This window comes from Durio zibethinus, chromosome 13 (assembly GCF_047325235.1).
Source record: "Durio zibethinus cultivar Kanyao isolate XHJ-2024 chromosome 13, ASM4732523v1, whole genome shotgun sequence".
NCBI lineage: Eukaryota > Viridiplantae > Streptophyta > Magnoliopsida > Malvales > Malvaceae > Durio > Durio zibethinus.
The window spans coordinates 25,989,937-26,013,199 of record NC_143174.1 but is presented as its reverse complement, the minus strand read 5'-3'; the positions used below and the strand labels follow the sequence as shown (position 1 = coordinate 26,013,199).

General features: G+C 30.5%; 3 protein-coding genes across 6 annotated transcripts; 2 read left to right on the top strand and 1 right to left on the bottom strand.

Moving 5' to 3' along the window:
• The first annotated feature begins 82 nt into the window (after nt 1–82).
• LOC111303460 (ENTH/ANTH/VHS superfamily protein) lies at nt 83–4,917 on the top strand. The gene is made up of 15 exons (XM_022899741.2): nt 83–537; nt 638–707; nt 832–929; nt 1,200–1,338; nt 1,585–1,712; nt 1,791–1,883; nt 2,339–2,389; nt 2,574–2,639; nt 2,728–2,793; nt 2,956–3,036; nt 3,123–3,200; nt 3,522–3,710; nt 3,832–3,907; nt 4,174–4,283; nt 4,392–4,917. Exons 1-15 carry the CDS (start codon nt 448–450, stop codon nt 4,821–4,823), a joined length of 1,767 nt encoding a protein of 588 aa, XP_022755476.2. The 5' UTR covers nt 83–447; the 3' UTR covers nt 4,824–4,917.
• An 815-nt stretch (nt 4,918–5,732) lies between these two features.
• LOC111303459 (uncharacterized) lies at nt 5,733–10,622 on the top strand. Its single transcript, XM_022899740.2, has 5 exons — nt 5,733–5,925; nt 6,354–6,571; nt 7,290–7,529; nt 8,503–8,654; nt 10,109–10,622. Exons 1-5 carry the CDS (start codon nt 5,851–5,853, stop codon nt 10,297–10,299), a joined length of 876 nt encoding a protein of 291 aa, XP_022755475.2. The 5' UTR covers nt 5,733–5,850; the 3' UTR covers nt 10,300–10,622.
• Nucleotides 10,623–11,132: 510 nt separating this feature from the next.
• On the bottom strand, nt 11,133–15,683 carry LOC111303458 (uncharacterized). 4 transcript variants are annotated; one of them, XM_022899734.2, is made up of 6 exons: nt 15,241–15,683; nt 14,698–14,804; nt 14,106–14,282; nt 11,884–13,754; nt 11,364–11,509; nt 11,133–11,234 (listed from the first exon to the last, which is right to left on the bottom strand). In XM_022899734.2, the coding sequence occupies exons 1-6, from the start codon at nt 15,414–15,416 to the stop codon at nt 11,174–11,176; spliced, it is 2,538 nt and encodes an 845-aa protein (XP_022755469.2). In that variant the 5' UTR covers nt 15,417–15,683; the 3' UTR covers nt 11,133–11,173. The 4 variants fall into 4 exon arrangements, with proteins under 4 accessions (XP_022755469.2, XP_022755473.2, XP_022755470.2 ...); XM_022899738.2 differs by lacking the exon at nt 14,698–14,804 and having other exon boundaries at nt 15,241–15,427; XM_022899735.2 differs by lacking the exon at nt 11,133–11,234 and having other exon boundaries at nt 11,278–11,509.
• Nucleotides 15,684–23,263: the final 7,580 nt, after the last annotated feature.

The following is a 23,263-nucleotide window of genomic DNA, read 5'->3' as shown; positions in this document are numbered from 1 at the left end:
TAACCGATAATCATCCTATATTAATACGATGATCTAACATTAAAGGAAAAAAAAAAAGAAAACATGTTTGCATGCTTTATTTATCCCACAGACAGCTGTGGTTGGAATATTTTTGAGATTGGTGGGTAATTTGGGTATTGCTTAGTTGAGATTAGTTATTTGTCTTCAATCATTACGACAGAGACACAGCCTTTTTGTTTGGCTCCTTTGCTTTGATTTGTTGGAAGATACAATCTTTGTTATACAGAAAAACCAAATCAAACCCAACAATCAAAAACATTGCCTCATCTTTCTTTCTCAGGCAAGAAAATTACAGACATCGATATTAGTTGTTACAAATTTTTATTACAAATTTTTATTACAAATTTTTCTTTCTTTTCTTATTTCTACACAAAAGAAATAAGAAAAAGAAGAAAAAAAGAAAACAAAAAACAAAACAAAAAGAAGATGGGAACATTTAAGAGTTTTAGACAGGCTTATGGGGCGCTCAAAGACTCAACCAAGGTTGGGCTTGCAAAGGTCAATAGTGATTTCAAGGTATATTTATTTTCTCTAAATTTGTTGGATATTTTTCCATTCTCATTCATCATTTTAAAATTATTTAGTAATTTCCTATATATTATTGTTTGATTTGCAGGATTTAGACATTGCCATTGTAAAAGCCACCAACCACGTTGAATGTCCTCCCAAAGAACGTCATGTTCGAAGTAAGTTATAATAACACTCTTCTACCTGAGTTTGTGTTCAAAAACTTTTTTTTTTTTAATTGCAAATTTTCTAACATTATTATTCATTCTCTCTTTTTTTTTTTTTTCATTTCAATTTTGATAGAAATATTTTCAGCGACATCAGTTGTACGACCACGAGCAGACGTAGCATATTGCATTCATGCTTTAGCAAAGAGATTATCCAAGACACGAAATTGGATTGTAATGTTCTCTCTCTTTTTTTTTTTTTTTTTATTTATGTTTTTGGTGGTTTTGAATGCAATATTAATGCATTCATACTTAATTGTTACGGGCACGATGAAAGTAATTTATTTTTCATTTTAGAATTTTGGAATCAACACATAGGATAATATGATTTTATTTCTTTTTTATATTGAATTTTCATTTGTTCTTTTTAATTGTTTTGTTTTGTTATGATCTTATCCAATCTAATACACATTTGAATATATTGTACCAAATGAAAATGAACAGGTTGCTATAAAGATATTAATAGTTATTCATAGAACATTAAGAGAAGGTGATCCTACCTTCAGAGAGGAGCTTCTAAACTACTCCCACAGAGATCATATTCTCCAAATATCAAATTTTAAAGATGATTCAAGCCCTCTTGGTATGTATACTTTTTCCAGATTTTTCAAAACTTTGCTCACTAACTTTCACTTTCTTATATTAATCCGTCGTCAGCCTAATAATTTGATTTCATTTAAAAAAAAAAAGTTACGGATCACGGATTTATTTTACTCGGTTTTATGTAACATATAGACTTTTAGTAGCAAATATTTTTATAAACTCTTAGAGATTTATTAAAAAAAAAAAAAATTGTGTTCTTTCTTTTCTTTGTTTCTTATATATGCAGCATGGGATTGCTCAGCATGGGTTAGGACGTATGCACTTTTTTTAGAGGAAAGGCTTGAATGCTTCAGAGTCTTAAAATATGATATTGAATCAGAACGCTTGACAAAATCATCATCGGGCACAAGCAAGGTTTTTATCTTACATAATAATATATACTATTAATTAGTATAATTTGAAATCAAAATCGTTTTATCTTAATTATCACAGGTACATAGTAGAACAAAAACTTTGGGTAGTGATGAATTGATAGGCCAATTGCCTGCATTACAACAACTTCTTTATCGTCTTATCGGTTGTCAGGTATTTGTTTATATATCATGTACAATTTTATTATTTTTTTATTTTTAATATAGAAGAAGGGATTGGAATCCGAGTCCTGCATTATCAATTTTTTTTTATAAAATTACAAGTATAAATTATAATTAGAATTAACTATCACATCAATATTCAAGTGCTCTCATATAATTCATTTGATAGGTCCAATATTTTAAATAATTGTAGTATATATATCATTTTTTAAATGTAAACACCCATTGAGTTTTGAGTTACAAAATAAGAACGTAACCTTTTTTTAATGGCATCAGGTTCATATTTCTTTCCAAAAATTTCGAATCTAAAGCATTTAATTTGAAATTTTCAATTATTTTAGAATTATAATTATAATAAAATATTATATTCATTATATAAAAAATCATTTAACAGAAAATATATTCTCGTCAACTAAAGTCGGCATTTAACTACTTTACATTTTGCAGCCTGAAGGAGCAGCTTACAGCAATTACCTTATCCAATATGCCTTAGCTTTGGTACGCACTGCATATCTATCCTTCATTCCATTTTTATTTCCTTTAAAGCTTTTATTTTTGCAAAAATATATAAATAATGACAGTTGGTTTGTATTTTATATTGAGTTTTTTAATTTCATTTTTGTTTAAATATTTTCTTTTTCATATTACTTGTTAAATTTAAACTGTTATGTTATTCATGCAGGTACTAAAAGAGAGTTTCAAAATATATTGTGCTATCAATGATGGAATTATCAATCTCGTTGATATGGTAAAATAAAAAAATTCTACCAAAAATCATAATATTATAAAGGTGTATTTCATTGTATATTTCTGTGAAATTTGCTTTTGTTTTACAGTTCTTTGGCATGTCAAAACATGATGCTGTCAAAGCTCTTAATATATACAAAAGAGCTGGTCATCAGGTTCATAATTACTTCCTTTTGCTTTAATTTAATTTTAATATATTATTATTATTATTATTATTATTATTATTCAGTACTAGAATTATGCATTTAATTCATTTTTTATATTATTTTATTTTTGTAAAACATTTTTTTTAACTATATATATATATATATGTATAGGCAGAAAATCTTGCTGAATTTTATGAATACTGCAAAGGTTTGGATCTTGCTAGGAACTTTCAGTTTCCAACACTAAGACAGGTTCTTTCTTAATTTATATGAAATTTATAACAATTAATAAATTCAAATGAACAGTGTCTTACAGAAGTTTTTCATACGTTGGGCAGCCACCACCATCATTTCTGGCAACAATGGAGGAATATATAAAAGAAGCTCCACACGCAGGTTCTGTCCAAAATAAACTGGTGAGAGGATTATTATTATTATTATTTTCTTTGGAGTTTCCTTTAAGTATTCGTTTACTTGAAATTTTTTATGGGAGATCATTAGTTTGCTAGAAAAAGGCCTAAATAGTAGATTATTTTAGTATGTTTGTTGTCTTGGTCTATAGCTGGAATTTATGAATTCATATTCATCAATTTTGACTTTTTAAAAAGTTTTGTATTATTTAATTCATATTGAAAATACTTTAGAGAGGTTTTAGCAATACTTTTGGTTGAAGTTGTATTTTATGAATTATTATTATTATTAATTCTAATAGATTTTTTTTTTTAATTTTATTACAGGAATATGAAGAGAGAGAGCCGTCACCACCAACATCAGATGAACCAGTAGAAACAGAAAGGCAAGAAGAAAAAAATGACGAGGAGCATAAATCATTGATTGATCTAGAAGAAGCCGAGACTCAACTTAAGGAGGAATCAGAGAAACCTCCTCAACCACTTATATCAACTGAAAATACGGGAGATCTGTTGGTAAGTTTTATAATAATCTATATTTCAATTTCCTAAACAATAGGTTGGATGATCTATCAAAAGAAAAAACAAATACAAAGTTTGGATGAGTTTTTGTTAAAGACATTCTTGTTTGTGTCAGGATCTAAATGAAATAAATCCAAAAGCTGTAGAACTAGAGGAAAGCAATGCATTGGCTCTTGCAATGGTTCCACCAGGTATTGTAAAAATATGGGATTGAAACTCAAATTAATTAGATTTGGATATTTGGATTTTAAAGCTTTAGATTTCAATTTTTTTATTTAAAATTCATTAATTATGCATTGGCACAAAAATCATATTGTTAAGGAAACGATCGAAAACTTGCCATTTCTCAAATTTATAACAGTTGAATTGTTAAAAAATCATGATCCTTTTCAAGTATGAAAATTTCTTTGTGACCATGTTAATTAACTTGTATTTTTTTGGGGTTATATTCATGAAGGCACTTATTCAACAAGTGGTGGTTTAAGTGAAATTGGAGGTCCAGGATGGGAGCTAGCACTTGTTACAACACCCAGCAACAATACAGCTCATTTGGTAGAAAGCAAATTGGTTAGTTCTTTTCTCTACTCAATGTAATTGAATTATAAATAATATAATATAATGGCCAACTATGATATTTACCCATGAGAATATGGTGATAAATTCATTTTTGGACAGGCGGGTGGATTTGACAAGTTGTTGCTAGATAGCTTGTATGAAGATGAAGGTACTAGGAGACAAATAGAGTTGAGAAATGCAGGATATGGGTATGGATATGAAGGGATGGGTGCTGTCCAAAATCCATGCCAACAACAACAACATGACCCATTTATAATGTCGAACAGCATTGCACCCCCAACAAATGTACAAATGGCCTTATTGGTTCAACAACAGCAGCAATACCAACACGAGCAAATGCAAATGATGTTATATCAACAACAACAGCAACATCAGCAGCAGCAACAGATGATGATGACGATGGTGCCTTACCAATTCCCTCAACAACAGCAGCAGATGCAATACATGGCTTCTTATAACCCATTTGGAGACCCATTTTTTAACCTTTCACCAAGTTCAACATCACAGCAAGGAAATCATGCACTACTTTAAACGTTTTTCTTTTTCTTTTAATGTAGAAGTGGGTAACTATTTTATAATCTTTTAAATGAAATTTTATGTTTTATAAAAAAAAAAAAATAGAAAGACAAATGTCCCTTATTTCATTTCTGTTATATATATTTTTATAATTTCTCTAATACAATTAAACATGTTCATAATTCAATATTTAGGCAACCATGTCTTATCATTTTCTTAACTAAATTGCCTTTCATTGTAATTGTCAAGTTTGATGACAAAAGATTGAAAAAGGTATTTGATTAAAAAATGGAAAAACCATGACAAATGTACTAGGTAAAAAATTACATAACACGTGGCGTGTTGCTATTGGCAAATACATAAAATCCACGTAATAAAATTTTCAATTAAAATTTAAAAACTATTAAAAATAACACATATTAGATCTATTTAAGAGTCAAATTACCCACTTAAATCTGAAAATTAATTCAAGTTTAAAGAAATTTGCATAAAAATTAAAATCCATTTTAAACACAATTTTTGGCTTAATTTAAAATTCAAATCAAATCTTAAATAAAATATTTTAAACTCAAGTTTAACTCAACCTAAATTTAAATATATATAAATTATATATGTGTGAATTATATATAAATTAATTTATATATATAAAAAAATTAAAAATAAAAATGATATAAATTTAATGTATTTTTATTTTTAATTTTTATGTATATATGAATTAAATATAATTTTATTATATTTAATTTAATGATATATTTTTTATTTTTTTATTATATAAATTAAATTTAATAAGTGTATTCATTTCTTTTTATATTTGGATTAAACTTGAAAAAATTTTAAAACTCAAAACATCAAATTAAATTACTTAAAATAATTATATAAATTATTATTATAAAATATAAACCCGACTTATTAACACCTCTAACGCATAAAAAAAATTAAAAAAAAAAAACCCTAAACTCATTTATAAAGGAAAGGGAAAAAAGAAATTACTACTTGAAGTTAAGAATACTCGAAGTGGATCTCAATTACCCATCCCCTTGTTATGGCTGAAGAATCCGCAGCGATGTCATCTAGCTCACAACCAAGGTCTTCCCCTGATTCTGGAAAGAAATCCCAGGTTTTCCTCATCAATACACTTCGTATTTTAATTCTTTTTCCCTACAATTCAATAGCTTTTTCTGGGTTTTTTTTTTTTTTTTTTTCTGTTACCTCTCGGGTAATTTTTCTGTCTTCTGGGGTTGAATTTTCTGGGTATGTCTTAAAATCTATTTTAGTGAAAATAAATAATGGGTTTTGCATTATAGTGGATGTAAAATGATGGGTTTAATTTATTTAGTGTGTAAGACTTTATGAGATCTGAGTTTTAGCTATATCTTTTGGCAATTATTGGCTGATAATGTTATATATTAGAGTTAAGCGAATTTTATTATATTAAAATTTCTTTAGTATCTGAGAGTTCCGTAATGTTATTATTCTTCACTAGCGTTTTGTGTCGGCAATTTTCTTTTCTTCGTTTTCAGTTTCCATATGGCTTTTATGTTGTAGGTTCCTGGATACTCGGCTATTCCAGCTTTTCAACATGGTGATTTTCAGATGTTTCCAGTTATGTATCCTGCAATTATCCCATGTTTAACTTCAGTACAAAATCAGGAACAGACAAACCGTGGAGCAGGCATTTATGCTGTCCCTGTTCTACCATTTATGGGGCATATTGCTGGAATTCCGTCTAACAATCTCATTCCTCTCACCTATAATATACCTACGTGAGTAAATCTGCGGTTTTGTAAATTTATGTAGTTCACATTCCCGCTGTTAGATGAAGATGCCTTTTGCCTTAGGTATAATCACCTATAATTCCATTGGATTAGGGGTGAGCTCCTTTAGGTGATATCCAAAACAATTTATTTAATCATCCAATTTCTAGCACCAAATTGGTTTATCATGTGGATTTTTACCTGCCATTATTGTTCTTTTTAACCTTTTTTTTTTTTTTTTGTCTTCGCTATGTTTAGATCTTGCTTTAGACAAACTAGTCTAAATTTAATCACTTTTTATTTCTTAAAAGGTGTAAGTAGATATAAGATCACAAAGCTTGTCATCTCAATATTTGTGGTGCCCTAAAATGTATATTATTCCTTTTACCATGCTAGCTGTATCCTATTTTAAGTGATGGGTTTATCATTGATCTTGAAATTCATAAATGAAAATCCCTAGCTCTGTCGGGAAATTATTTGTTAATGTACTTTAAAAATATTGTTGGATTTGGTTAGATTAGCTCAATACATGAAGGATATTGCTATAGGTAAAGTGCGATGATACAAAAGTGTTCTAGTAAATAAACATTTTAGTTGATCCCAGAGCTTTTTCAGTTAGGGGAATCGGAAATTATGCATATTTTTATGGTAAAATGGATTGTAAGTAACATTAATTATGTTAGCCATTGCTGTTTATCTTACTGTGTTGCATGTTTTCCATTAATAGTCGGCCTGTGACGGAGCCAGGGGCAGCAGTTGAGCAGCAAGGGCAAGGAGCACAACAAGCACAACTTCAACAGCAGCAGGCAGGACCTCAAAGACCAGTTGTTGTAAGAAGAATCCAAATTGCATTTCAGCTGGATTTGTTTCTTATTCTTAAGCTAGCAGCTGTAATATTTTTGTTCAACCAAGATGGATCAAGACAGAGGCTGGTTGTCCTTGTGTTAGTTGCTTTGCTTGTCTATTTGTAAGTTCTAAACATCTGATTGCTTTTGATTTTAAGACTTGTTCTGCGCATCAGAACTGCTATTTACTAGATTATTTGGATGCACAAGTTATTCGGGGGTGTAATTGTTTTTTCTTAGACCATTTTCTGTCAGTTGATTGTTTGGTTGCCTAAGTTGTGGGAGATGCGCAAGTATTGAAACTGCTCTCTCTACTGTCCATCCATCATTTCTTCTTTCTTGTTAAGCTTCATTTTTCCACTCTTTCTACTGCTTTCTTCTGGTGAAGCTTGCTTTAACTATATCTCTCTCCACATGGTTTCTGTTAGAAAAATATAAATGACAAATAATGTGGTGCAAAATCCACCCCTATGCTTGAAGCTCTAGCCATCTGTACAAAAGAACCCAACTTATTGAACTGAAGGGAAAAGAGACTAATGGAAATTTTGGATCATAATCAGATGCTCAGATGCAGTGAAATCCCTAATTCAGATCCCATTTTCCCTTTAGTTTACTCTCTTCTCATCTAAGACTCCTAGAATCCTGCTTTTGACCATCTTTGTACTGATTAGATTGCTGTGGCTTGATGGTTCCTTGGCTGTTAGTGAAGGTTTGAGAAGAGGTTTTTTGCTGGAGAATGAACTTTTTTCTTTAAAAGAAATTGTGATCCTTTCTTTGGGTGGTGGGTGAATGGGGCATTTCTGTCATTGGAATCACCAATGATACTTCACTAATGGCGTTAGAATGTTAAAAGGGATAGGTGCAGCTTTTTCTAATAATGAGGGGAAAACTATGATGATGGGTGGTTCTTTTTTCTACTTACCTTTGCACTCCAGTTTGGTTTTTTTCTTTGTTTTAATTTACTGAGATTAATACAGGCAAATGTTTTTGTTCAGTATTCTAAATTCTAAAGTTGATGTCATTTCTGTTGTCCTTTTCTTTTTCTCGATGCTTACTCAGTGTAACACTGGAAGCTGATACATTGGTTTTCTGCAGATATCAAACTGGAGCTCTTACACCATTGATAAGAAGGCTTTCCCAAGGCATGCAGAGGGCAGCTGCACCTCCTCATCCGCCTAGGCCTGCTGCCAGAGCAGGGAATGTTCCTGCTGCTGAAAGGCAGGGCAATGAAAATGCTGCTTTGGCAGGTGACTTTTTTATTTTATTGTTATGTGAACTGAAATTCATTCTGCCTTTTCATTCTTTTTTTTTTCCTTGGGGGGGGGGGGGGGGGGTGGTGGTGTTATATTGTGAGTGTTTAAGCAGGGTATATGGAATTAAACTTATTACTTGTGTTTGTTCATACATATTTTTGCAACAGTATAAGCTATCTAAATATTATAAATGGTAAAGTTTTCAAAAATTGTATGATGAAGCAAGTTTAATATTGTCTCTTGAATGATAATTTCCAAAATTAAGCTGTTGTTTCATCAAGTTATCCATTGTTGTGACTGGTGATTACAAACCATTTGCTTTATTGAATCCTGCATCAGCCCAGAAAGCAATGTTCTTTTGAATTTTAAAGGTCTACTTTGATGCGTACTGGATAAAATGGGAGAAAGTGTAAATAAGAGTTTATAAGGAAAGCCAACCTTTAGGGAGCATTTGGTTTGGGGCAATCTTAGATTTTCCCCCTTAATCTTACTTGTGAGAATTTGATTCCCACGTTTAGTTAACAAGTATCTGATTCTTAGGATAATCTTAGACTCCCAACAGTACTCAAAAGTTTCAGAATCAGAAACTCACCTTCTCTTGTGGTTTTTTAATATTCTAAAAGGTAAGTTACTTTTGTCTCACATTTGACCTAAATTAAAAATGTTTTCTTTCTATTTTACTCTCATGAAAATCAATGTGCAAAAATCAATTAATTGTGGGTTGCTTTTGTTTTGGAATTTTTTTTAATTGAGTACTCTTTTTCTTATATTTTCCTACCTGAATACGGCGTTTGTAGGCTTTGAAATGCAGTTTTTTTTTTTTTTTCATTTGTTTGACTTGATGGCTTTTGATTTAATGAGTATTTATTATGGTTATGTTAATTACTTATAGAAATGCAGTATTTGGCATTTATTTATTTTTTCATTTGTTTAACTTAATGGCTTTTGATTTAATGAATATTTATTATGGTTATGGCAATTACTGCGTTTCACCTCTTGCCAAGAGTCCACACTTTCGTTCCCAGAATCTATGAACCAATCGCCCTTTAGAGATTTTATCAGAATTCAACTTGCTCCTAAAATGAAGAGCTGGCCTTTTATAGAGCCAACCTCTTTTGAAGATAATTATAACTAGTAAACCAAGGTAATAACAAATGAACCGATTAAAAAACAATGTTAAATCCTAACTAAACTTCCTAGTTAGACATGTAATCTAGTGACTAATGGCTAAACTCAGTTACATGGTTATGTTCATGCTCGTGTTGGTAGCAACTAGCCTTGCACTGCTTTTTGTGCACACAAAACATATTTTTTCTGTGTAACATAACAACTGTTGATTCTGGCATGCTGAGAGAAGTTAAAAGAGAACTGTTTAAGCTATATTTTACATAATATTTTATTGTGATTCTACATGCTCATTATTTATTTAACCTTGTATCTTGGATCAGAGGGACAAGCAGGAGCAGAGAATGAGAACCGACCAGTAGATGATGGTAATCGGCTGGTTGAGAATGAGAATGCAGCAGACCCTGGTTTAGGAAATGCTGGTAATCACTGGTGGGGAATTGTTAAGGAAATCCAGATGATTGTCTTTGGCTTCATCACTTCTCTTCTGCCAGGCTTCCACAATGTAGAATAAATCATCATACTTTAGCGAATGAATGAGCCTTTGGAACCAACTCAGTAGCCACGCAAAATTGTTTTCTTTAACTTTTTGTTGAAAATAAAAGTAAAAAGAAATAGAAACTGATTTTCATAGGTGCTACTTAAACGCTTACGTGCAGTCATTGCATGGTTCTTGGTAATTAGGCCTTTGAATATAGTGTTCACTGGTAAGTGTCATTTTACGGGTGTTCTTTTCTCGAGAGAGTAGGCTTATTGCTGTTATTGCTTACTGCATCTTTATTGTTTACTCATTTCAAACGCCCTTTTTATCCAAAATAAGAAAGAATGATTTTTCCATTGGTTGTCTGGTTTGCAATGGCTAATATTGTTATGCTTGGAATTACGAAGTTAAAAGAGAAGACAAAAATCAATTATTTTCGTAATTTTCTGAGAATTTTGGACATCTTCAGTACATGGCCCAGATAGGAGAATGAAAGTTTTCATTTTATCTTAAACTGTTTTACACTTTTGAGTGCAATGAAAAGATAGTAGAAAAGTAGCTATGTTCAATAACTACTCCACCTCAATCATGTCTCTGGGAACTAGACTTACAACCACACAATGCCCGAAACTAAACATTCTTCTACTCAGCTTGTACCAAACTCAATGGTTTGGTGTTTGGTACAGTTGATTGATTATTATTATTACTAATAACACTTTTAATCACTGTTTACATGCATGCTTTTCTGTTCATTATTCATAAGCTTTTACTTTTGAACAGTTGTGATTAATGTATTTAACAAGTGCAATGGAAAAGAGCGAAAGAACCCACAAACAAGCATAACTTTCCAGGTGACACAGGAAACCTTAGCAGGAAAAGCTACACTTACGGCATCCTCATTATGCTTTCAAAAATTCGATAAGATCACAACAGAAAACGCACATTTACATCCCCGATGTCTCAGACACCTACAAGATTTGGATTTTGAGACAATATAAAAGAGCCAAGAAAGAAACCAACAGAACTCATTTTATTGGCACTAAAAAATGGTAATTACAAAAAGTATATACAGATTTCATAAATAGAACAAATCTCACATCTCTAATAGTAGGTTGCTGATCTTCCGTAACTCCTTGAGAGCTGTCATGGCTGTTACTTGTCCTTTACCAACTAGAATGTTTTTAGATAAGTTGTCCAATGATGCCACCTGTCCCCGATCTTGCTGAAAAACGGACTCCAGAACCTGCCAATAATATATGGTCATTTAATGATCGAAGGAAATAAAGAAAATAAAATTTTACGTATTAAAGATGGACTTTGGATAAAACTTTAATAGTATCTCCTAGTTATCTGCCCCCATTTTCCAAGTAGGACAAAGGCAAGTTACTATGACATCTAAAAGTGTGCTATTAGGAAAACAAGCGGGAGATGAAACCTTCATTTATACTGCACAAAACTCTATTCAACATTCTTCAAATGTAATGCAACTTCAATTCAATTTCAAAGTTCAGCTTCATGTTTTCATTAAATTCACTCTTCTAGACTTCTCTATTCAACAATAAAACATTTTCCTTAACAGTTTGAACCTCGGCAAAGTTACAAAAACCAGAATATTACCTGAATGTGTTCAAGCATAGACTGCCCAAGATTCTTCAATGCACCCATTACATTCTGGTCCACAGCATCTCCTTCGCTGGTGGAAGATGAATTACTAGAAGCATCAGCAGTAGATGAGTCTGCAGTATTGCTCTTGCTATCACAAGTTGGAGATTTTGCAGCCTCATGGGTACCTCCTTTATCAGATGTCTCCTCACTGACATTGTTTCGCCCAAACTTCCAAAGCCACTGGAATCTACCTGAAAGATGCCTTTGCTCCTTCTTTGCTGAGACCATCTTCCTTGACAATTCATTCTCATGCAGAGAATTTAGAGAGACATTTTCAGGAGGAAGGGAAATCGGCACAGGTGAATCTTCTTGGTTACTTTGCTGGAGATAATCATTTTCATCGATGGATAAATTTGACGCAACACTACTTTTTTCTGTGTCATTTTCATGGTCATTAGTGCCACTACCAGGACTTGCTGGGTCAGAAAAGATAGAGGAGTTTTCTTCACTGACAACAGTTCCACTTCCACTCTCACATCTCTCCTCAGCTGCGCAAATAGACTCTTTATTAGCACCATTTTGTCCCTCCACCTGATTTTCTATAGAATGATGATCGTCAGTATTAGAAGCATCAAAACAGCCTCCCTTTTCAGCATCTTCCTCAAAGCCAAGCTGCCGAGACAAATCTTCAAGCAAACTACGCCTAACAGATGACCTGTGGCCCTTTTTGCATTTCTCTGCTCTTGCTGGTGATGGGTCAGATTCAGTTCTATATAGGCCCAGCTTTACTTTTTCTGACCATCTCTTTTTCCCACTAGGAGTTTGTTTTCCTAAACTATCTTGCCTTAGTTCCTCAGCCTTATGCAGTACTCTCCACTTTTCTTCCCAGTAGCTGTCAGGCACCAGGCTCAGAGGAGTTTTTGGAGAAACTGGATCAGATGAAAGATTGTGAGCAGTCACTGCAGATTTGCAGCGGCTATAAGCCCCACCAAATGTATATGACAAGGATGAGATGTTAGAATCCAATGCAAGAATTTGCAGTGACTTTGCTTTTGCTATAAGTTTTTCCAGATTTATATTCTCTGGAAAATTCAAGAGTCTCTGAAGACAAGATGTTGCATTTTCAGTGGCAAGCAAGGAAGATCTTAGATAAAGTATCATAGAGACTGCCATAGCAGCGATTAATGCTCCACGGTGTGAATTGAGTATTTTAAAACTGGAACTCCCCTCATCATCTTCAGAGACCTTATCAAATATGCTATTATCTGCTGTGAAAATCTCATCCCATACAACTAAGAGATCTTGAAGTGAGAACTCCCGTCCAAATAAAACCCGCAACCAGCGAAGTGCAAAATACTGTGGTTCAACACCAAGCTCAACAAGATGGCTATGTAGAGATGAATCAACAACTGACAGCAAATGATATAGTGCAGCTGAGGCTTCAATGACAGGGGGCAGACCACTGTGGGACTCAGCTTCCAGGGAGGGAGCAAAAAAATTGGCCATAGCAACTGAACCACGTGCCCCACTCATCAGAGCATCAAACATACAGTAGGCATCATGTTCCATAAATTTCTCAGACAAGACAATACCAAGTTCACCTTCAGCTCCATAAGCATCACTTAGCGATACAATGGTCTGTATCTCAGGATCAAGCTCATCAAGACTCCTAACTTTCTTTGAATTACCTTGAGATCCAATGTCATCTTCCATGGAATCTAAAAACTTCTTAAAATCAAAATTGTATGTGACATCATTTTCTTCAAATGACAATCCATCAAATTTGTCAATGAAATGGTCTTCATATAGCTTTCGCACTTCTGAAAGACACTCAACATCAACATGAAGAACGTAAAGCAGAGGAGCCAACAGTTCATGCATTCCTACAAATAAACAGGAAGGAGAAAAAGATAAAGAGCTAGCTTGATGTCTCGCATATTAATATAACAAGAATTACAAGTTTGTAGATTCTGGATATTTGTTCCAAATTCCAATGGCATTGTCATTGCATACTATGGAATGAAATTTTAATTATTGGCTCCAACTAGCCTTCACCTAAGGTGACGGCAAATGTGTTACTTTTGTGTCTTACCATGAAAAACATTGGGATTCAAACTCTTGAAACACATTTAATAATTAGGATTGCAACGCACTTCTCATTTAGTTTTTCAAAATCTACATTGTGATAGCATGAAAAATAATAACACACATATGCAGAGTGCTTAAGAAAATACCTTGTCTATAACCAAACTCTGGGTGTGTAAGGCACCACAGCAACAATATGCGTCTCAACATTCCCTGACATCCAGGGGTCTGGAAGTAGCTTCCATGCTCAGGATATAATCGTGATAAATCCTGGTCAACCATTTTTTCCAGCTCAGCATTCCGAAAGAATCGACCCCAGGTGCTGTCTGCATGAAGAATTAGTTATTATTTCAATACAGATCAAGCAACGAACATCTAAAAAAGGGATGTAAAATAGGGTGAAACCATAGTAAATTTGCTCATAGAAGAATATTTGTAACATTTAGGCCAGTCTAATTTTCCATTGACAAAGATGAGTTAAAATTCCTGGCTTGAAAACCAAGCAACTGGAATCGGGTGTAAAAGGAGGAAAAGAGATTTGCCTCCTTATGCAACTGAAACAAACACTGGATCCATAAACACTGTCCATATAAATTTAACATTAATCAAGATAAGATTGCAAGGCAAAAACAGCAGTACTTACTAAAACAAAAGCTTATGAATGAACAATACAGTTATTGAACCAATTGTGAAGTAAAATCGAAGCGATGCAACAAAGGAAAGAAGAAACATTACAATTACCTGGGTTTTGTGAGAGTGGATTGTCCATGACAAGATCAGGGGAATTACTTCCTCCATCTTTGGGAACATGTGGATCCACAAGCAGCCGCCTTCTCAACACAGCATATCTAAATTACCATAAAATCAGAGATTTGAGACTACAAAGGTTAGTTTTTAATTAAAAAAAAAAAAAACAAAACAAAACTCAAATCAATTGATGCGTTTCTCCTTTTCCTGGGCCTTTTCCTGGAGAAATTACTTTCCCAAGATCATTGATTAATTGCAATTTAATTAAAAAAAAGCGTTTCGAATTAATCTGAACAGGAAAAACAGAAGTAAAATCCCTTCAAAACCCAGAGACACAAAGTTATCATTTTTTATAAATTTTAAGCTAGAATCAGCTGCAATGCTTTATATGAAGAATATCAAAATAAAATTATGGATTTAAATTTTAAAAAAATAAATCAAATTTTGGTAATCTGTACAAGAAAAGAAGCTCAAAATTACAATTTCATCCAGATGTTAAATATTTCTTAAGAAAAAAGCAAAAGACGAAATGATTACCTTCTGCGAGAATCAGCAGTTACCCTTCGAAGATCATCAATTGAAGAAGAAGAAGGTAAAATTCCGAGATTGATACGCCATTGGACACCTCTCAGACTACCAAAAGGACGATTCTCAGCCGAAACAACACCAGACAACGACGGCGGCGCTTCTTCCTTTACAATCTCTTTGCTCATTTCTCGCAATCAACCCAAAATTTCCGAACACTTGGACCTTAAAAATGACTTTTTCTTTTAACAAACAAACAAAAATCAAAGAGGAAAAATAAACAAACAATTAGACAAACGAGAACGAGTTACGTTTGGGTTTGGTAGACGAAAATCATTGCAACAAGAAAGAGAGAGATCAGCTTTCAATTTATCTCTCTCTTACCCTTTTTTAGAAAAAAAATAAAGAATAATTGAAAAAGAGAGAGAAAGAAATAACAAATTTGTTTCTTACTTGTTAGCAAACGACCAATTTATTTTTTTTATACTACTATTTAGTTACGTTATTTTACTTGTTTTTTTTTATTATAAAATATGTGGCCCTTTATTTTTACACTTTACTTTAGTAAATATTTTTAGGATATAATTTAACGTTGGATTTCTTTATTTTATTTTTTAAAAAAATAAAATATTTTAGATTAGAAAAATCCTTTTGTGAAAAATATGGCAAAGGATAACAGATTATTTATTTTTTTGCCTTGAGTAAATAGCATATTTGGCAATTTTACTTAAAAATAAGACATCTATGCGTTACAATTTTACACATAGAAAGATTCGAAGATTTAAAATGATAGAAAGATGTAAATTTTAATAATAATAATAATAATAATAATACTCTTTTGGTTCTATTTTATTTGTTTATCATTTTTTATGTTTCAAAATTATTTTTTAAAATATTTAAATATTTTATTTTTATATTACAAACTTATTTTTCATGATTTTATTTTTTTATTTTTAAAAATTATTTATCTTTAAATTTATAAAAAATTTAAATTTAATATTATATAAACTAAAACAAAAATGTCTTTTAATTTCATAAAAATCGATGAGAGACTAATATATTATAGGAAGGTGGGAATAATAATTATTGGAACAAATGCGGATAAAGCTAAAATGAAGGGCTAGCATTTTTTTTTTTTTTTGGAAGTTAAAAATAAAGGGTTAGCCATGAAAACCAAATAGTGGCTAATAAAATTATTCTTAGCATATTCGGATCAACTGATGTAATTCAACCAATGAGCTCTTTACTTATATCACAAGGAAAGAACACAACAAAACTTTTCTTCTACGTACATACGTAACAATTTTAAGTAGAGTAGTTTAAGATCTTAATTTTTTAAATAAAATGCATTTAAATTTTATTTTGAAACAAAAATATTTTGATCTAATTGAATTTAACTATTTTTATGTCAGCAGTCTTCTTTTTTTATTATTAGTTTTTTTATTAATCGGAAACATTGACGAGAAGTATAATATTGATGTAAAATTCAATTGAATTAAAATACTTTTGTTTAAGAATAAAATTTAAATATAATTAAAGTTTTAAATTACATTAATTAAGGAAAATTTCTAACAACTCAGCAGCTCACACTTGATACAACTTAAGCCCTCGTTTGCTTTGCATTTTGCTATACGCGAAAGTTAATTAGGGTTTTTACATTAAATTATATTATTTAAAAGTATTATTGTTTAATTTTATATTAAAATGCAATCGAGTCTAATATATGTTAATTTCATCCATTTTATTTCAACCAACTGACTTGAATTGAGCATCTCAAAACTTTTTCTTTTGGTTTTTTTTTTTTTTTTTTTCACTTACTGAGTCTATTTTCATTTGAAATTCCATATTATTACACCCTTTAATTTAAGCATTAAAAGAAGGTATGGTTCTCGTATTTTTACCATTACTTCATTATTATTATACAGGGTTTCAATCATTTCTCCAAAAGGTATGGCATGGAGCAAGTTTGCAACGTATTTAGTTGTGGAATTATTACGTTGCATTTAATTCATATATTTATAAAATTCTATGGCATTTCTCCTAACGCATTGATGAACGCTGGCTGGGAATTCGTAGGATTAATCTTACGATATTCTTAATAATAATAATAATAATAATAAAGATGCAATTAATAAAGAGCTTCACCTAATACATTTGGTAACCTCTCATCTCATCAACATATATATAATAAATAAAATGTTGAAGAGAAGAAGGTGGAATATTAATTATGTCGGTTTAAGCATTATTTATAATCTCTTAATTCATATTTTATTTTTATTTCATTGGATTGGATTTGGTAGGTCGGTGCTGCAAACAATTTAATTTTTCTCTTAAAATATTAATGTAAGAAAATTAACTACTATATATATATATATATAGTTAGGTGGATTCCACTTCCATTATAATCTATTACATCCAATTGCATTGATTATTTAATCGATCATTGAAGATTTTGATCACATATTTGACAAAAAAAAAAACAATGTTTTTTAATTAGGATTTTGCCAATAATTGACACATCATTTTGTTTCAGGCGTATAATTGCAAAGCTTTTTCCAAAATATATAGATGTAAACCATCTATCTTAATTTATTTATTACATGTCATTGAGGACTCACACTCTTATGTTAGTAGAATCAAGCCAAAGACACATAATAAAATAAAATAAAATAAAAAAGTTATATTTTTTTTAGTTTTCTTTTAATTTTAAAATCAAACATTTTTTACATTAATTTCCATTAAAAATATGCAAAAACATGCGCTCTTTTACTGGTTCTACGAACACAAGAGACTTATGCCTCTTGCGGCAAATTGGTCAATAAAAAGACATTACGGAAGAGAATGTTGATATTCATTAATTAATTTTGTTCTATTATTTTTTGTAAATAAAGAGAGAAGATAATAATAAAAGAAAAGCGATGAAAAATCTCTGAAAAGGATTTGACATACTTCGTAAATATATATTTTAAGGGACTGAAATTTCGTGGTAATTCATATTAACGAAGAAATCTGTTCTTTATTATTAGTCTACCAATTTGTGAGATTGTAGGCTAAGGCAACCGAAGCTTGCAGTCAAAGTTGACGAAGCCCACTTCAGTATTCACCACAAAAAAAAAAAAAAAAAAAAAAAAACAAATCCTTTTTATTATTGATCAGTAAAGATCCAATGGATTTTCTTGTTCTCCCGGCGGGCTCCAATCTTAGTACAGTTTGATTATTAAATTTAGCTTGTGGCTTTCGCTACAGCGGAGGTGATGATGATTGATGGTTTGAAAAGTTAGATAAATACTGCACGACACGTAATATAAGATAGACAATTAGGGTTCATTTTCACAAGCATGTTTTTTTTTTTCCCTATGCTAGTTACTGAGTTTTGACCCAAACAGAGAAGAGAGAAGAAATTTCTATTATTGTTTTCACTATCAAATTGCTATAAGATAAACATTCAGGCCAATTTCTGTTATTGTTTGGGTCCCAAGGCATATAGCATTCAAATTGGAACACCAAATTACATCACAGTTGGTAAAGAAACTCCACGGTCGGCCCTTACTCTCACAACAATATTTGCTCTTCCATCAATGGTCGGTTTATTTTAGGAGTAATTGATTGATTTGGTTTTAAAAAAATCAATAACTAATTTAATTAATTTTTATTCAATAAATAATTAAATTAATAATTTTTTAAATAATCAAATATAATTAAATTGATATCATAATTGAATCGATTAAAATAACTTTGATTTATTCGATTTGATTAAATAATTAATTTTTTTTATTTTTTTATTATAAATAATTATTTAATTATAAATTCAATCCAATAAACCTCAAATCAAATATCATTCTAATTAAATCACCAAAAATTTAATAATTTTAATAATATTTTACAAAATAAAAATAAAAAAACTCATATCAATTTTTTATCTTTATTTATTAAAAAATTGATTAATTTGATTAGTTTGGTTTTCAATTTTAAAAATAAAAAATCAATCGATTTAATTTTAAAAATAAAAAATTGATCGACTTAGTTTCAATTATCAATTTTAAAAATTAAATAAATCAAATTCACTTGATTTATTCAAACCAACTTTTACTTACTTCTAGTTTATCTCATATATATATATATATAATATATTTAGCAAACCCAAACCCAAATATACATATAACAAAGCAGAAAATGACACCTTAATCTTAGGATAGATGAGGACTTACCACAGAGCAACCAATCCTTTGGTGGTTGAGAAATAATTATAAAATTGAGTCGTTTGTTTGCCTCAGTATATATTTATTTTAATTTCTCAAAGCCGAAAAGCACTTAAGCGTTTTATCAATAATTGGTTAACATACTAATAATTTATTTCATATGATTAAGAAATAAGAAGGAAGTTATAGAAAAATGCCTCTAAAAGAACAAAAAATTTCACTAGCTAAAGTTAAGACAAACAAATCTGGTTAAAAAACCAATCAAACCCGGTTCAATCAAGAAAATTGTTGGCTCTTAGTTGGTTTTCACCATAAACAATATTTTACCGAGTGTTTTATGATAGGATAAGTCAACAATCCTGATTCAATTGGTCTAATTGGTTCTGATTTTTGAAACACTTGTGAATGTGCTTGTATTCGTAATTTTTCTCTGCTTCAGATTCCAATTTTTATTTTTTTGCCTTTATTTAGGATTACAAGTGTCTTCATGCATTTTTTTTTATTGTTAAATGTATATAATTTGGATTTAACTATATTTTTTAGAATTGTAGAATATCAAGTGAAGCATTTTTTATTCTAAGAAAATTTTAAACCTTACTTTTTAAATAAAAAAAATCATATATCAATCACTAAATTAAATGTTTGAGTGTTCAAATAATACATTTTCAGATATAATAAGTTTTAAAATCAATAATAAGTGTATTTAAAATTTTAATTAGATTAAAAATCAAATCCCTCTCTTATAAACAAATTAAAAATAACATAATACTTAACGATCATAACATCTCATCTAATCATTAATCATTAAAGGATAATAAGATTAAAGAAAAAAAAAAAGGTAAACCTTAAAGTTGTAATTATGCTGTCTCATGCACCAAAGAAACCAACTTAATTACCTTTTTTTCCTCTAGATTATGTTGAACCCTTGATGTTTATCCACTTGAGAATTGGCAAGAAAAAATCATGTCTGGATATAAAATTTTCCATTCATGCTATGACCAGAAGGACCATAACAATCATAACTGCGAGCTTTTGATACCTTATTTTTGTTTGATTGTTAAAATTCCTTCGGAAATAAGAAAAATATTACTGTGCTAAAAAATGGTAATATTAGTGATGATTATTTTTCACCAAATTTGTAATTTATCCCTTAAACATGACAATCATTACTTTTCCCTCTTGCTTTTATTATCATGCATGTTAATAGCCACTGATCCAGTTTTAAAATTTATAAAAAGTTCGTGAAATTTTCCCATTTTTATAGTGACCAATCAAATTACACAAAGGTAGTTGCGAATTTTATTATGTAAGTTTTCTGTAATTAATTTTCACTTTAAAATCCCACATCTCATCTGACGCATACAAGTTTGGCAATAGAACATAAGGTGAAGTGCTCATTGATTGAAGTTTCAGAAGCTGTTTAGCTAAACGTTCCCCCATGACTACATCTCCATGCAGTCTACATGCAAAAAGCAGGCTCCCTATAACAACTGGATCTTGTCCAAAATGAAATCTCCTCCTGTAATCCTCTGCCTCATCTAATCTCCCAGTTCGTCCCAACAAATCGATAAGACAAGAAAAATGCTCTATATCAGGAGCAATACCGTAGGTTTCTTGTCTTCCAATTATTAGGACCAAGTTTTCCAAGTTTTAAGCAACCCATCCCCACCTGTCCCAGAAATGTGTTAGGGAATTTTCCATTAATTTGCGAAGTTGTTCGTGCATTTGACAACAATGGTACTGTCCATTGGATTTGGAGGTAGGTAATGTAACGTGAAAAGCACAAAGCAGAATCAAAAGTATTACCTGAGTTATGAGTTTTCCTTTCCAAGTAATGCCAGGCCTATAGAGACTTAAGAGCGGAAGCAAATGCAGGATTTAAAATACAGCAAAAGCGACCTGGCTAGGTTTGGTTTGGTATTGAAACTCATTACGGGGCAAATGACGGGCTGGGTTTAATTGATTTTTCAGGAGATTGGCCCATTTACTATACTATTTTGTTTTTAATTATGGAAAATTATTTTAGAAACATATTTATAAGATTTAATTAATTATAAGCTCTAGTTGCTGCGTTTGTGAATAGCATGCGGAGGTTGAATTGGAAGAAAAAGAAATTGATACCAATAATTTTGGTTTTCAATATCATGCTCATGTTAATGCTAGCTTTCTCGTCTCTCTTGTCCCTCAAAATTAAGATGCTTGGATTGATTCAAGCAGCAAATTCAAGGACGAAATCGCAAATATTCATCAAATCCTACAAAGGGATACAAAAAGCAAACAAAGATTTGGTTTCTATCAATCATCCTAAAAGTCTATGGCCCTCTCGTCACATTGTTAGCAAATTTTGTACCCTTTTATCAGAAAGGAGGGCATGTCTTTTTCACCAATTTAACCAATTTGTCCCTACTATTGGGTTTCGGGTGTTTATTTTGGATAACTATTGCTCATGTAAAAAGGAATACATAACAAATATCTCCTACCTTATTTGCATGACAGTAAGAATGCAATCAACTCTTATTTCAAGTCCATATTATTAGTGCCTAAAGCTCTTTTTCAATCTTTCATCCCCCACTAAATAATCATACGGTGCTCTAAAATTTTGTATATTAAAAACACTATAACATCAATTTTTTTAAAAATTTAATATTTTAATTCAGAATACATTAAAATTAATTTTCTTTTTAATTTTTAAATAAAATCCAACTGCATGTATATACAAAAAAGAGAAAAATGAAAAAGAGAATTTGATATCATTTTTAGTTTCATTGTTTGGAAATTAAAATCACTTCGGAGCATTTAGGTGGCTTTACTCAGTCACATGTGGTGTATCAGCGAACGACAGTTCTGGTGGGGTAGTTCACATGTGCTTCGCCATCTAACTGTTTCGAAAAGCTCCAACTCTAAACCCAAATCACAACTCTGGATACAGCAAAAGGAAATCTGCTTTTCATATTAATTTTCAGTTTGTAAATCTATGAACACCTTCTTATTGTAAAAAATAAATAAAATAAATTTAATTGAAATATAGCATTAACTAGTAAATATATACATATATATATATATACATGAAATAATATAACCATCATGAATTTTAGGAGTTATGTTGGGTTTCATTTTATTATTATTTATTTTTTAAATAAGAAAAAAAAACAATGTGTTTAGATATAATAATAAACAAATTTTATAATGTAAAAATAATAATAGACGGGATATTGTATCTTAATATAAATGCTTTTAGTTTTTGGTACATGATTTTTTCTCATAAATATGCCATTTATTATTTAAGTTACAGTTTCTCTGCCTGAAAATTTCATAAATTTTGTGGAAGCCATAAGAAGAGTGGTCTCAGTTTTCAGTAGCTGACACATTGATAATTGCTACCACCTAACGTTTTTATTTCTGTAGTAATGGGATTCGGCCCCTCTATTTTTTTAATATTAAATAGAGAATCATGTTAATGGTAAGATAAAAAATTACATCAATATAAATAAAATTTTATGATCATTTTAAAATTAAAAATTCTATTTTTATTTTTTTTATTTACAATTTTGATTAATACTGTTTAAATTATAGATTTCTTATATGTTTATATATCTTTTAATCTTATAATTAATAGGACTCTGTATTTAATGTTGAATCACGAGAGGAGCCAGATCTATAGTGGTATTAAATTACTATAGCATTATATTTCCAATATAAAATTTAATGAGTTGAGGCTTACAATTTATATATGAGCATAAAATAATATATTATATATTTAAATATAAATAAATAAAAGATATTTAATATTTGATATATCTTTGTAATAATAATAATAATTATTATTTTAATTTCTC